We start from the raw sequence: 13,239 nt of genomic DNA on the forward strand, positions 1-13,239 counted from the left end.
CTGGGCAGGTGAGAAACCCTAAACTTCCAGCAGCTCTGGATTAAGAGCATCCAGATGCAGCTGAATGATCTGGGGGTCCCTGACCTGCATGACACCCCTGGGTGCTACCCCATGGAGAGGGTCTGTTCCTGCAGGTGGGAAGCACTGGGTACAATGGCAGAGAAACAGAGATGGGTTTTGCTTCTTTTCCCTCAGCTTTCTCCTGTAATGGAGCAGCAAAATCCAGCAGAGATCTCCAACCTTCCATGCTAGAGAACTTGGTGTAGCACACATTTGCAGCCAGGTCACATCCTTCATCCACACTGGCACTCAGGCAAGGAGCAAACACAAAACAGAACACAGCTTATCTTTATCTGAAGGACTTGCCAGTGTCCTCCCCAGTTCCTGCTATCAATGAGCAGCTGCTAATTCCCTCCTGCCTGAAATTCTCCCTGGGATTTGTAGCAGCAAGGTCTGTTCTTTCACTGGCAGGTGAGACCCCACACTGGAATTCTCCCCACATTGCCTCAGTGGGGTTGGAATGAGGGGCTCACCCCATGGAGAACCTGCCAGTGTCACTCTTCTGAAGAGGATGGCTAGGAATGAACACAGCTGTCTCAGAACACTCCCTAAGGATAAAGCATGAGGAGCATGTACATCCTTTAGGATGAGCAGGAGAGGCAGTAGGAGAAGATACAGCTGCCAGGAGGATTGGGAGGTCCTGCCAGTGGACTTTGCACTCTCTGAAGGAGAAGAAACTGAGCTACCTTGATGAGCAGTGGAGATAAATCCCACCCAAGCCCCCACAGCCTTATTCTCTGTAAATTCTCCCTTTGGCCCCTAAAGGATGCCCTTTTAAAGGAATAGGGTTATCCACTCAGGGTTAGAGCTTGGGCACTCTGAGGATGAGACAACTTTCTGCTGCAAACCTCTTCTGAGTATACACCAGGCTTTGGGTGTCAGGTTTAGACCTCTGGGTGGGTGGAGGTGGCCCAGTCCCAGCTCTCCCACAGGATTAGGGAAAATCCCACCATAAAACCAGGCAGGAGCTACCAAGATTCCCACAGTGGAGCAGACATTGCACACACAGAGCTCACATACAAAAGTGAGGATCAGCTTGGAGGGGGTCAGAATTGCTTAGGAAGATGCCTCAGGGTACTTCCAACTGGAAGACTTCAGACTAAACAGCCTTTGGGAGCTCATCAGAGACAAGAGGTGCTTTATTACCCACCCACATATGTTTAACACCTGCCCACATGTGCACCAATCTCTATCTCCCTATCAGGACAAGCTCTGACTCACGTTCCCCACCACATCCCTTCTTTTCCAGCCCATTCAACTCCCTGTGTGCTCAGGTGTGTGATCTGATCCCCTCTCCAAGCACTCCTTTCTCCTCCTCAATCCTCTGAGCATCCCCTCCCTTCTCCTTGCCTTTTGCCAGATCCCTGTCCCAGGCCAGGGTTCTCCCTGCCCAGCAATGGCCACAGGACCACTGTCCATCCAACATAAGCTGCCTCAGGAGCCAGAGGAGCTCATTCATTACCTTTTTATTTTATTTCAAGCACTGTACAGAATGTGCCATAGACAAAATCCCCCCCAGGTGCTCCCAGCGCCCCTGTGCCCTGCCTCGGCCCCTGCCATGACCCAGCACCCACCACTGCCAGGGGGGAGGCCAAAATAAGTTACACCCACCCACCCCCGTGCTCCGGGGCATCGGGACAGGGTGGCATCACATCGGTGCCATCCCTGCCGCTGCCCGTGTCACCCAGAGTGCCCTGCACCAGGGTAAGCGTTCGCTTCCAAAGCCGCGGCGGCATCGGGCCCTGCCCATTCCCGGCACCGCCGGCTACAGACCCCACCCCCAGCTGCCGGGGCTCAGCAGAGCATGTCAGCCTCGGTGGGCAGCGGGGAGCACCTGCAGGGAAAGGATGAGCTTGGTGTCAGGGTGCTGATCTGCCCCAAAGAAACAGCAGCAAAGGCACCAGGATCAGCTCAGCCCAGCAGATCTCTGGAGATAATTCCGAGCGGGGATGGAAGCAGTGAGCCCCCAGTGCTGGCTGCTCCTAGGGGATGCCCAGGAGGGCCATTCCAGCAGTACTCACTCGGCCATCTTGGCTGCCAGGTGGTAAACAGTCTGCTTGTCCAGGTAGCGGCAGAAGAGCAGGACAAGGTTGCTGGGCAAGAAGAGAGGCTCTGCCAGCGAGGCTGTGGGCAGGCGTGACAGCTCCTGGGACATCAGGTACACCGTGTCCGTCCTGGGGACACCAGCACAGGGGGTGAGCACCCCAGGGAGCAGTGACAAACCCCACCCCCAGCTCACCCCGTCCCTCACCAGGCCTCGAAGTCCCCTCTGCACGGCTTCAGTGGCGCGTGTGAGGACAGCAGCCTCTCTCCGTGGCTCAGCAGGGAGTAGAGCAAGGAGATGCCAAACTGCAGGAGAGCACCAGGAGTGTCACAGCCAGCAGCAGTGGCACCCCAGGGACACAGTCAGGCTCAGGGCCAAGTACCTGGTTCTTCAAGGCCATGGTGAGGGGGAGCTCCGAAGACTCGGGCAGAGGCCGGGTGAGCTCCTGCAGGACCTCGATGAGTTTGCTGAAGGTCATCTCACCCACCACCTCATTCAAGGGGCTGTAGAGCAGGGGGAGAGACTGGGCAGGGCAGAGGGGAGAGCAGGTATCTGAGATCCTTGGACCTGTCACAGCCACACCCCCATCCCAGCACTTGGAGGGGAGGGTCACTACCAGCAGGACTGCTGGTGGCTGACTCCTGGACACCTTCTCCTCCCCATGGATGGGAAGGGGCTCCTCTTTCTTGCTAACCCCACAAGGCAGGCCCCCCTCATTGCCCAGGGCACCACCCCCAGCAAGAACAGAAGAGGAAGGAGACAGCCCAGGTCATCCCTGCCCTGGCTGGAGGTGCTTGCCTCATCCAGCATGTCCTTCTTCATGAGGAAGGGCAGGTGGTAGGTGATTGCCAGCAGGATCTTCTCCCTTTGCTCTCCAATCAGGTGGGGCAGCAGCCGGGCCACGAGCTTCTTGCCCTTCCGCACACACAGCAGTTGCAGGAATTCATCTTCTGCCTCCCTGGGAACAAAGGCTCCATTGGCACAAATCCCAAGGGACCTGGAGCATCTCTGTCCATCCAAAAGGACCAGCATCAGCTCCACTGGAGGACAAGAGTCACAGGCAAGGTCAGCACAGGCTGCAGTGACAGGATGGAAGGAAGGACCCAATCCTCCTGTGACCCAGACCTGCTCATCAGTGACCATCTCAGATCCACAAGGACCAGGACATGCTGCCTGTTCCCCTTTCCCACAGCACAGACTCACTCTTCACTGCTGCAAGCCCTGATTTTCAAGGCTTGGTAGATACTCTCCACTTTTTGGCTCTTCTGCTCCTGCTTCTGGGGCTGTTGCTCCCCCAGGGACATTTTCTGTTGCACCTCCTCTACTTCCAGCAGCTGCAGGAAGAGCTGGAGAAATGACACAGGGTAAGGAGGAAAGCTTGGACATCTTCTACCAACTGGCAGTCCAGGACCCTGCCTAGGTAGATATCCCCCTTAGAGAAATCCCTAGGTAAAACCAGAAAACCTGGACCATGCTGCCCTTCCCCAAATCACCACTCGCTCACCTTCTCGATCCTGTGCAGCGCCCGCAGCCGGTGGGTCCCTGCAGCCTTTGGGAGGGTAGAAAGGAAGGCACAAAGGTTACAGCCATCCCCAGACACTGCCACCAGCCCAGCACTGGGCCAGCTTCTCCCTGGGGATCGGAGGTGACTTTTCCCTGGGGAAACCATGGCCAGAGCCCAATCCCACCCCTTGGCCAGGCACAAAATGCCACTGCTGAGGTGGTACCTCCTCCAACTGTGTGCCCCATCCCACTGCTCAGAGCAGCTCCTAAAGCAGCATTCCTGGCAATTCAGGACCCCCAAGCAGCCCAGCTTCCCTTCACCTACCTCCTCCTCCACGAGGGCGTGGTGCACAGCATCGATGGCCCGGCGAGGGCTGTAGCAGGTGGACACCGTGACCTGGCCCAGCGACCCCGCGATGCGCACCACTGCGGAACAGCGGGAACACGGTGACACCACATCCCAGAACAACTCACCCAGCCCCCCAGCGCCTGCCCCAGCCCCTTACCAGAGTCATAGGTCTCCACTTTTTGGATGAAAGGAGTGACCAGCTTGGGGGGCTTGTTGCGCCTGCCCAGCAGCTCCTCCTCCGCCTGTTTGCGCTCCAGCCGGTGGTAGTAGGTCTGTAACAACAGGAGAAGCCAGAAGTTCCCTCCACCAGTCCTGAAGGGTTTCTCCAGCTCCCAAAGCCCCACCCTGAGGGGAACAAGCTGCAGGTGCTGCCAGCAGGAGCTCACCTGGTAGTAGTAGTCATCATCTATATTCTCACTCTGCAGCTGCATCATCTCCACCTTGACAACCCAGTCCTTCTCCTTGGAAGTCATCAGCCCAGCATAAGGGTCCACCTTCCGAGACCACAGCTTCTTGGGGGAGACACTGGCACAGGAGAAGAACTCAGCCCACTGTGCCCACCCAGAGCCCCCCCGCCCTGCACCCAGAAGACCCCCGTACCTCTGCACCTGCCTGCCCTGCCGCTGCATTAGGATGCGCTGGTGCTGGGGGTGCAGCTGGGTCATGTGGCTGGGTGTGCTGCAGGGGACACCAGACAGGGGTCAAGGGGGGTTTTGGGACACCTCCAGAATGAGGTGACCCCCAGCTATTTTGTAGGATCCCTCCAGTCCCACCCCAACATCCCACTCCTGCTACCTGAAGTTCAGCTGGCCCGTGGCTGAGGGGCTGAAGAAGACAGCAGGGTCCAAAGAAGAGGCCATGGGCCTGAAGTGCACGCCCAGGGGCTGTGGTGGGCTGCCCACGGTGGGGGAGCCAGGCTGGAAAGGACTCGGGGGTGCAAACCCTGGTGTCTGAGAGGGAGAGAGGGGATAAAGGGTGTGAGCCTTCCCCTCTGAACATCCCAGAGGGGTCAGCCAGCTCTGTGCTGCCTTCTGGCTCGCATCCCTCTGGCAAAGTGCTACCCACAGACACTGCCACTGTCCCCCCATCCCCTGCCACTCCACGGCCACCCCAGTGGGGCCGTGGCAGTGGCTCAGAGCCCACCACGTTACCTGGCTGGGACTGAAGAGTGCAGGGGGTCTGCAAGCAGGTGGGAAGGGCTGAGGAGAGCACGGGGAGCGAGGAGATACGAGGGGTGCCTGGTGCAGAGCAGGAGACAGGAGGTGTCAGACAAGCCTGTCCTCGAGGCTGCACCTCCAAGGAGGGGAGGCAGAGAAAGAAGGGATGCAAGAGCACCCCCAAACCTGTTACCTGCTGGAGAAAGCACTGGGGGTAAGGCTTGGGGGACATCAGTCTTAAGTCAGGGCACTTGAGCCGGGAAGAGCCCCCATAGCCCCTCTGCACAGGAGAGCCAAGGAAGTCAAGAGCCATGTTGGTAGATGGTGGAGGTCTCTCCAGGACCTGGAGGATGGCTTTATCCTGTGGGGAGGAGACAGCAGCAGGTGGGAACAGGGCACAGCTGGGAACAGTTTAGCTCCCTCAGCAATAGTTAGCTCACTAAAACCTTTGGTCACTACTGAACTAAGACCAGCTGTGCTCCCATCCTCATAGTGTGGAGCAGCTAGAGACCCATGGGAACACCCAGCATGGGGGTCCCAGTCCCCCCAGTCTCAACAGGCTCTGCTTTGGGTGGGCACTCACAGCCTTGCACCCAAGACATATCTGTGCACCTCCAGAGCCATTTGGAGATCCCCAGGTGTCCCAAATTCCCTGTGTGACCCTTGTTCCAGAGTATTGGGGAGCCCTTAGCCACTCCCTGAAGGCCTGGCTGGAGATACCCACCTCCAGCATGAGGTGGCGAGGAACACTGCCAGGGCAGGAGCCCCAGGCCGCCGTGGGATCCATCGCCAGCTGGAACACAGGGAGATGCTGGCATGAGCCAAGTGAACAGGAGGAGAAAGCAGGGGACACCACAGGAGCCACCCTGCCTCATCACCAGATGGGTGGGGACATTTTTACCATGTCCTCCTTGTCAAACTCTTCCCAGCAAGTTCCAATCCCGCTGTCCAGCACCGCTGAGTCCTGGCTCTGCAAAGAAAGGGGAGTTAAAGGTCTGCCTCCCTGCCCCAGTGCCCTCTGTGGGGCAGGACCCACAGGTGTGGGGATGGAGGGGGAGCAGCAGGACTGCCTGTCTGCTCACACATCACCTCCAGCGTGGGTTTGCTCCGCACAGCTCTCATCACTGCTGGGTCTCCCAGTTCACTGGGCTCCTCAAAGCACTCCTGATCTTCCTCTTGTTCCTCAGTCGCCAGCTCCTCTACCTCTTCTTCCAGCTGAGAGTTAACCTGCTCTATCTCTGGCTCCATCCCACCTTCCTCCTCGGCCAGCTCCTCAGCTGCTCTTCCAGTTGCCTCTACCAGTGCTTTGGCCACCTCAGGGCTTATCTCCGGTACCACCAGGAGTTTTGGGACATCCTCCTCTGTGGAGTCTCGGTCTTAGAGGGGGGAAGCAGCGCACAGCAGGGTGGGTGAACACCTTGGTGGTGCCCACCAGGGTGTCTGCTCCCCCAAGTGCTGGCAGGTCTGTCCAACACCAGGACTCCCCTGAGGTCTTACCTAACCCAAAAGTCATCTCGTTGTACAGGTCGAGCTCCTCATCCTCCTCAGCCATCTCTTCCAGCAGAAGTGCATCTTCCACCAGCAGAAAATCCTCGACAATCTGGATTTGGAAGCAGCAAATTCCTTTCTAAGGGAGAGGTAACCCTAGCATACTCCTAAAGTGGGGGGCACCCAACCTCCCCCTCACTCTACTGCTGGTGCCAGGCAACCCCCAGGGCTCACAGCTGGAAAAGGGAAAAGCAGGAGCCGGCGGCACTGCCAGCGAGGACAGGACGCGCAGCTCAGCCCACGGCTGCTGCCGACACCAGCGACTGCCGGCACGGAACGGCACCAGCGCGGCTGGGCTAGGACACCTTTAGGCTTCAGAGTGAACACCCGCTACGAGAGCATCCCACCAGCACCTCCAGGGCAGAGTCTGCTCCGAGACCGACCGCGCCGGGGAGCGCCAGCCCCGGAGAACGAGCACCGCACAGGGAGCGGGACGCCGGGAGGCGGCAGCGGGCAGGGGGTAGCGGAGCAGGGCAGGCACTCACAACGCGCTCGCCGCCCTCCGCCATCCCGCGGTGGTGGTGTCGCCGCCTCCTCCTCCCGCTCACCCACCCTCCGTCCGTCCCGGGTCCCAGTACGGGGCCACAGTGCCCCCGCTGCCCCTTTTATGGGCCGCCCCCACCGCCCCGGCATGCGCCTGCCGTACAGCATGGCGGCGCCCGGCGGCGCCCCGCGCCTGCGCACTGCGCTGCACCGGGAGCCCGCCGTACAGCATGGCGGCCCCCAGAGGCCTCCCGCGCCTGCGCACTGCGCTGCACCGGGAGCCCGGAGCCGGGGGAACAGCGGGGATGGAGGGGTTCAGTGACTGCACCTGCGGCTCTAGGGGTGCAGAACAGCCCAGCCCGGCTTTCCCCGCTGCTCCCACCGTGCTGTTCTCAGAGCTGATAGCCCTCTGAGGAGTTATGGAAAACTGCTGGGATGTGCTCCGAATATTCTGGTAGGTTATACCACTGACACTATAAATGTCTACATTCCACAAAGCATAGCGGGTTGCCCTAATTCCCCTGAATTATTTCCCTGAATTATCCCCCTGAATACCCGGAGCACCTTGGTCATGTCACCTGCTCCCAAATAATTCTGCTAATAAAAGCAGAAGTGTCCCCAAAGTGGAAGATTTGGCTACTCTAACTAAATCACCGTGGCTTTTAATAAACATCACGTGGAAGAGTTGTGCTTCTCTTTATTGGGAAATTCTGACAGGTGGTGTGGGTTAGAGTCATTGCCAGGGATTCACATCCCAAAGGGCCCATGGAAAGGATCCATGTCCTGCCATCCTCTCCCTGAGGCAAGGGGAGGGTTCAGAGCCAGATTCACCCCTGGGACAACTGGACCGGGCTGGTGACTCCTGCTGTGGTGACCCTAACAACAACTCTGCCACCAACTGAGCACTCAGGGATTATTTCTGCTGGAGCCCTGAGATCCCTGATAAGCCTCTGGCCACAGCTGCATCTGTTTATCCCACACAGAGGAAAACATTGAGTGTTTTCAGCTGCGTGGCTGGCACTGCTCACTGAGCAGCCAGCAAACCCAGCAGGAGCTGGGCCAGTGGGAACTGATAACAAGTGTTTTCAAGATTTTCCTTTGCTTGGCCTCTCCTGATTTACCTGCTGCCTTTGGGGTGTTCACTATACATGCTTTATTAATTTAATTTGTGTTTTAATCAGACACACTAAGAAGTCCTAAGGGGACTTAGTGTTTTGGTACTTAGACCATGCTGCTGTTCTCTCCCCACTAGCAGTGACTTGACTTTCTTTTTCCTTTATTTTTCTTCCAAGCAGCACTACTGGGACACTCAGTAGCATTCCTAGCCTTGGTGGGCTTTGGTGCTCACAGTTCTTCTGGAGGAGGCACCAGAAAACCTGGTTCTTTGGTGTTAGAATTCTCACGTTTTATGTCAGGGAGTCTCTGCTGTGCTCCAACAACAGTCAATTTCCCACCCTGCAGCTACTGGAACGAGACATACCACAGAGGTTTTGAAAGAGGTTAAAAAACGAAGGTGGATGGCTTGCTCCACCACAGGCTGTTGGTGTAATACCAGCCCTGGATGCAAAATCTTCTGCAAGAGGTGACTTTTACCCCCATTTAGGTTGGAAAAGCTCTCTGTGACCATCAAGTCAGATCATTGCTCCAGCACTGCCGAGGCCACCACTAACCCATGTCCCTAAGTGCCACATCCACAGGACTTTTAAATCCCTCAAGGGATGAGGATTCCACCACTGCTCTGGCAGCCTGTGGCAAGGCTGGACAGCCCTTTCAGAGAGTAACTTTTCTCTAAGATCCAATCTAAACCTTTCCTGGTGCTACTTGAAGCTGTTTCCCTGTCCTCTCCTTTGTTCCCTGGGGGTGGAGCACAACCCCACCTGGCTGCCCCCTTCTGTCAGGGAGTAGTAGAGAAAGATAGTCTCCCCGAGCCTCCTTTTCTCCAGGCTGAGCCCTCCCAGCTCTCTCAGCTGCTCCTGGTGCTCCAGCCCCTTCCCCGGCTCTGTTCCTTTCCCTGGATACGCTGCAGCTCCTCAATGTCCCTCTTGGAGTGAAACACGCAGAATTAACCCCAGGATTTGGAGTGTGGCCTCAGCAGTGCCCAGCACAGGGGACGGGCGCTGCCCTGGGCCTGTGGCCACACCGAGGCTGGTCCCGAGCAGGTGCCATTGCCCACCGGGGCTCACGTCCAGCCACTGTTACCCGCTGACGCCCCGGGGTCTCTGCCCGGGTTTCTCCCCCAACGCAGCGCAGAACTGAAAGCGAAAGCGCTTCCATGATGGCTCGCACAACCCCGGAGCTGCCGTTCTACCTGGAAACTGATGACGTAGAGGCCGCTCCGCGCCACGATTGGCCGTGGGTTCCGGAGGCTATAAAAGGCGAAGTGCCGGCAGGGATGGGACATTCCGGGAAACGGCGAGGCAGCGAGCAGCGGCGATGGCGCGGGGGGCCCTGGCGCTCGGCGTGTTTGCGCTGCTGGCTCTGCTCGGCCTGGGGGCGGCCGCTGGTGAGTCCCTGAGGAGGCGCGAAGGTTCTGACGGGGGTGAGGGGCTGCGGGGTCCCGGCGGGTCCGGGTCACTGTGCCCGGCTGGGTGGGCGAGTGTTGGCATCGAGGCGATGCCCGCGGCAGCCCCGCTTCTCACGCGCTCTCGCCCCTCTCTCCAGAGGCGCCGAAGGTGGAAGTGTACGCCCGTTCGCGCGCCGAGGTGGGAAAGGCGAACACTCTCCACTGCTTTGTCACTGGCTTTCACCCACCCAAGATTGACATCGAACTCCTGAAGAACGGCGTGCCCGTTCCCGGCGTCACGTACGGGGACTTGTCCTTCAACGACAAGTGGCAGTTCCAGCGCCTGGTCTATGCGCCCTTCACCCCCACAAGGGAGGACGTCTTCTCCTGTAGGGTGGCGCATTCCACCATGCCGGCGCCACGCAATTACATCTGGGGTATGCTGTGCCTTCCCTCCTGCCTGCTGGAGCTCCTTGCTTTGTATCCGTGCTGTCTCTGTTCCTTTTCCTGGGAAGCAGGGTGTAATGGAGCGGGGTTTGAAGGTCTTGTGTTAAGGATAGAAAGCTAACCTGGTTTTAGCTGAAAAGGCTGTTTGTTACACGTGCCTGTGAAGGATTCAGGGAGGACACGGGCTGGTGTTAATCCACAGGATTTGGTGATGCTGTGTCACCCGATCTCTTCCTTGGTGAATTTAACTAGAAGGGTCATGCAGTGAATTTTTGCTTTATGTTGTGTGAGTATAAAGAAGGGCTGATGGTGTTGACCAAGCCTCAGCTACAGCTGAAGGCAGCTCTGGTTGCCACACTGGGGCTGTTTCTGGCCGGCACCTTATGGGGACAGGGAGTGCCATTAGCCCCCAAGTCTAATGCTCTGCCCTTCTTTCCTGCAGAACCAGACTTCTGAGCTGCGTCTGGGATAATCCATGGTGAGTTATTCCCATGCTGTGTGCTGTGCTGGTAAGGGAAACAGGGGCCCATTTCTGTAGGGAGGGGGGGTTTGAAAAGCTGAGGAACAGAAGCAGCCACGCCTAAAAAGTAGATAATATGTGGGACACAAATAAAACCCCTTCCCACACCCTTTCTGCCCACTGTTTTGGTCTGGTTTTGGCCATCCCGTGCCTACAAGAGTCCTTTGCTCCTAAAAAAGGAGAACTTTGGAGAAAATCTTCCTTGCATGTCATTGCTGTGGCAGCTAGATACCGCAGAGAGTTGTCGCGGGTCCCCTAAAGCTCCCTCGGGCCCCAAGGGCTGTTTCCTGTCAGGGGGAGGAGCGGGAAGTCGCTGTAACCAAAGTCCCTGTGCCTCAGGGTGGGTGGCAGCCTGGTTAACGCTGTGGCAGAGCAGCACCCTGTGGGATTCATGAGGCACAAACCAGAAACACTTTGGGGTTTAGTCACGGGTGTCTCAGTCTGAGGGCTCCAAGTTCTTCAAACGGTCTGCGTGTAATTGATCTGGATGTAGCAATGGGGAAATTCTAGTTTAACACTTGATAAGGAAAAGAAGCTGAATATGTGGCGCTCAGCTGATGTAACCTTGGTTGAAACAGCTTAATTATGTGCCCTGTTACAGGCTGGATGATGATTAACTGTTCCTGGGACAAGCCTTGACAGGACCCTTATATGAAATGCCCCGGTTCCTGCAGAGCTATAAAAAGTTGTGTACAGTCACTCCTGTGGTCTGTCACTCACCTTTGGGCAGTGGGGGTGTGAGCCTGGCCCCAAGGCAGGGTCTGGAATGTGCTGTGCTCACACAGCACCATGACTTGGGCTGGTGGGACACTGGTGAGGGATGCCACGTCTGGCTGGGTGGGGGGACGTGGGTGACTTCACTGTGGTCTGGGGACAAGGATTTACTGAGCTGGCATGGAAAGAGTTGAGAGCAGGACTAACTCCTCCCTGGGGTGGAGAACAAGGATCCTCTTGACTTGTTGAACTCTGAACTCCACCAAGCAGGGGACAGAAAAGCAGTTTCTGCAGGATTTTTACCTGAATCTCACTGGAAGGTGGTTCTGCAGGAACACTGCAGTCAGACTGCTCTGAGGAAACTGGTTTTTAGTCCTAAAATAATTGCAGTTGAAGGTGTCACTAGAGTGACTGATGTCAATCTACTCTCTCCATGCAGATTTGAGACATTCTTCCTGCAAGTCAGAGTTTTCTCAAGCTTCTGTCCATTCTTCATCATAGCCACAAGACTGATCAACTTCCTTTCCGAAATTCACTAATAAGCCTTGTTAGAAATATCACTTTAGCCACAGCGTCAAGGGAGCTCTGCAGGCTTTTTGAGCTAAAAATTTTACTGCTTAAAGAATAATGGTAACTTTTCACTGCTCAAAATTTTGCAAGATTTTTATCCTTTAATTAACTGCTAGTCCTTAAAATGTTTCTTCAGAGTTGTTTGACTAGCTGATTTCCCAGGCTCTGATGGCCTCTGGGTTGTGGGTGGATACGTAGCCTTGTACCACAATGGTCATTTTTGGGCTTGTTTTTTTATCCCCCTGAGAAGATGCAAGATCACTTTTCCATCAATAAAAGAGAATTAAAGTTTGGGGTTTTTTTTTGCTGATGTGGTTTCTGCCTGGCTGGAGGCTCCTGCATGGAGGAGAGAAGGCACAAGGTTTAAAAAGGGATAAAGAACATTGGGGACACAGGGTGGGACACAGAAGGAGCGATGGCAGGGAATGGTGCTCACTCTAATGGGGAGAACTCTGACAGATGCATCTTGGAGTGTGTGGTGTAAAGCTGATCCTGGGGGAAGCTGATGTTTGTGGTGGTGAATTTCAGTTCTGGTTCTCTCTGTGCTTGAGCCCATGGAGAAGTTGAAGCCAGTCCTCTGTTACACCATGGGGGATTCACACTACCCAAAACCAGTGCTGCTGCCATCAGCTCACTTTTATTTTATGAAGAAATCAGAATGATTGCTTGAGGAATATTGTATCCAAATGGATTTAACCAGGATCACTTGTGTGGAATCCCATGTCTCTTCCTGGGTACATTAAGATTTGCTGTGATGGTGTCATAGAACATACACTTGAGATTTTTGATTGATAGATATTGTCTTGTTCCATAGCTGTTTTCATTATAACCAGTTCTTTTGTTAGGGATTTGGCTAATCAGGGCTGTTGCACGTCCAACACCCACATGGTAGGTTGCTGAGGAGCAGGGGCCCATTATGGGGATCCCTTTGGGTTCATCAAGGGGTGTTCAAGGAGGACAGGTGGGGCTGTCATGGCTGGGGGGTTGTGCACAGTGCTCATGTCAGTACAGGACAGCAGGACACGGCTCAGCCTGCAGCACCAGCTGCACTCAGGCAGCCCCAGCAGTGCTCCCTGTGTGAGAGAAGGTGGCCTGGGAGAGAGGAAAAGGTTTCAGCTTCTCTCCCAGAAACCCCAGTGGAGCAGCACTGGGTGCTGTATAAGCCCAAGGAGCTGTGGAACATGTCCTGGCCTCCTCCCCTGGATCATGAAGGGCCACCAAAGTGCTTTCCACCACCTCAGCTCCACCTTTCCTATCCTCAAGAGCACCAGAATAATTGCTGGGTAACCACTCCACCAAGAGAGCTTCACCCTAATTAGGAAAGAAGTGGAGGCAACTACA

General features: G+C 56.1%; 3 protein-coding genes across 3 annotated transcripts; 1 reads left to right on the forward strand and 2 right to left on the reverse strand.

Moving 5' to 3' along the window:
• Positions 1-1,618: 1,618 nt before the first annotated feature.
• Positions 1,619-4,634, reverse strand: PATL2 (PAT1 homolog 2). The gene is made up of 11 exons (XM_066558928.1): positions 4,557-4,634; positions 4,343-4,481; positions 4,114-4,228; positions 3,933-4,033; positions 3,609-3,653; positions 3,308-3,450; positions 2,903-3,062; positions 2,487-2,627; positions 2,312-2,409; positions 2,082-2,234; positions 1,619-1,894 (listed from the first exon to the last, which is right to left on the reverse strand). Exons 1-11 carry the CDS (start codon positions 4,619-4,621, stop codon positions 1,855-1,857), a joined length of 1,200 nt encoding a protein of 399 aa, XP_066415025.1. The 5' UTR covers positions 4,622-4,634; the 3' UTR covers positions 1,619-1,854.
• A 113-nt stretch (positions 4,635-4,747) lies between these two features.
• On the reverse strand, positions 4,748-7,170 carry LOC136562292 (protein PAT1 homolog 2-like). Its single transcript, XM_066559036.1, has 8 exons — positions 7,009-7,170; positions 6,611-6,740; positions 6,203-6,489; positions 6,015-6,083; positions 5,838-5,906; positions 5,307-5,474; positions 5,108-5,194; positions 4,748-4,906 (listed from the first exon to the last, which is right to left on the reverse strand). Exons 1-8 carry the CDS (start codon positions 7,168-7,170, stop codon positions 4,748-4,750), a joined length of 1,131 nt encoding a protein of 376 aa, XP_066415133.1.
• Positions 7,171-9,544: 2,374 nt separating this feature from the next.
• B2M (beta-2-microglobulin) lies at positions 9,545-12,190 on the forward strand. The gene is made up of 4 exons (XM_066558709.1): positions 9,545-9,647; positions 9,806-10,084; positions 10,537-10,572; positions 11,768-12,190. Exons 1-3 carry the CDS (start codon positions 9,578-9,580, stop codon positions 10,548-10,550), a joined length of 363 nt encoding a protein of 120 aa, XP_066414806.1. The 5' UTR covers positions 9,545-9,577; the 3' UTR covers positions 10,551-10,572; positions 11,768-12,190.
• Positions 12,191-13,239: the final 1,049 nt, after the last annotated feature.

Source organism: Molothrus aeneus, chromosome 13, assembly GCF_037042795.1.
Source record: "Molothrus aeneus isolate 106 chromosome 13, BPBGC_Maene_1.0, whole genome shotgun sequence".
Classification (NCBI taxonomy): Eukaryota; Metazoa; Chordata; class Aves; order Passeriformes; family Icteridae; genus Molothrus; species Molothrus aeneus.

Excerpts from the sequence above, each read along its gene's own strand:
- B2M (XM_066558709.1), top strand. The coding sequence starts at position 9,578 with ATGGCGCGGGGGGCCCTGGCGCTCGGCGTGTTTGCGCTGCTGGCTCTG. Across the intron at positions 9,648-9,805 it reads CGGCCTGGGGGCGGCCGCTG|AGGCGCCGAAGGTGGAAGTG; the intron begins GTGAGTCCCTGA and ends CCCTCTCTCCAG.
- PATL2 (XM_066558928.1), bottom strand. The coding sequence starts at position 4,621 with ATGACCCAGCTGCACCCCCAGCACCAGCGCATCCTAATGCAGCGGCAG. Across the intron at positions 4,229-4,342 it reads ATGATGACTACTACTACCAG|ACCTACTACCACCGGCTGGA; the intron begins GTGAGCTCCTGC and ends CTGTTGTTACAG. Across the intron at positions 3,451-3,608 it reads CGCTGCACAGGATCGAGAAG|CTCTTCCTGCAGCTGCTGGA; the intron begins GTGAGCGAGTGG and ends TCATTTCTCCAG.
- LOC136562292 (XM_066559036.1), bottom strand. The coding sequence starts at position 7,170 with ATGGCGGAGGGCGGCGAGCGCGTTGTGAGTGCCTGCCCTGCTCCGCTA. Across the intron at positions 6,490-6,610 it reads CGAGATGACTTTTGGGTTAG|ACCGAGACTCCACAGAGGAG; the intron begins GTAAGACCTCAG and ends CCCCCCTCTAAG. Across the intron at positions 4,907-5,107 it reads CACTCTTCAGTCCCAGCCAG|ACACCAGGGTTTGCACCCCC; the intron begins GTAACGTGGTGG and ends TCTCCCTCTCAG.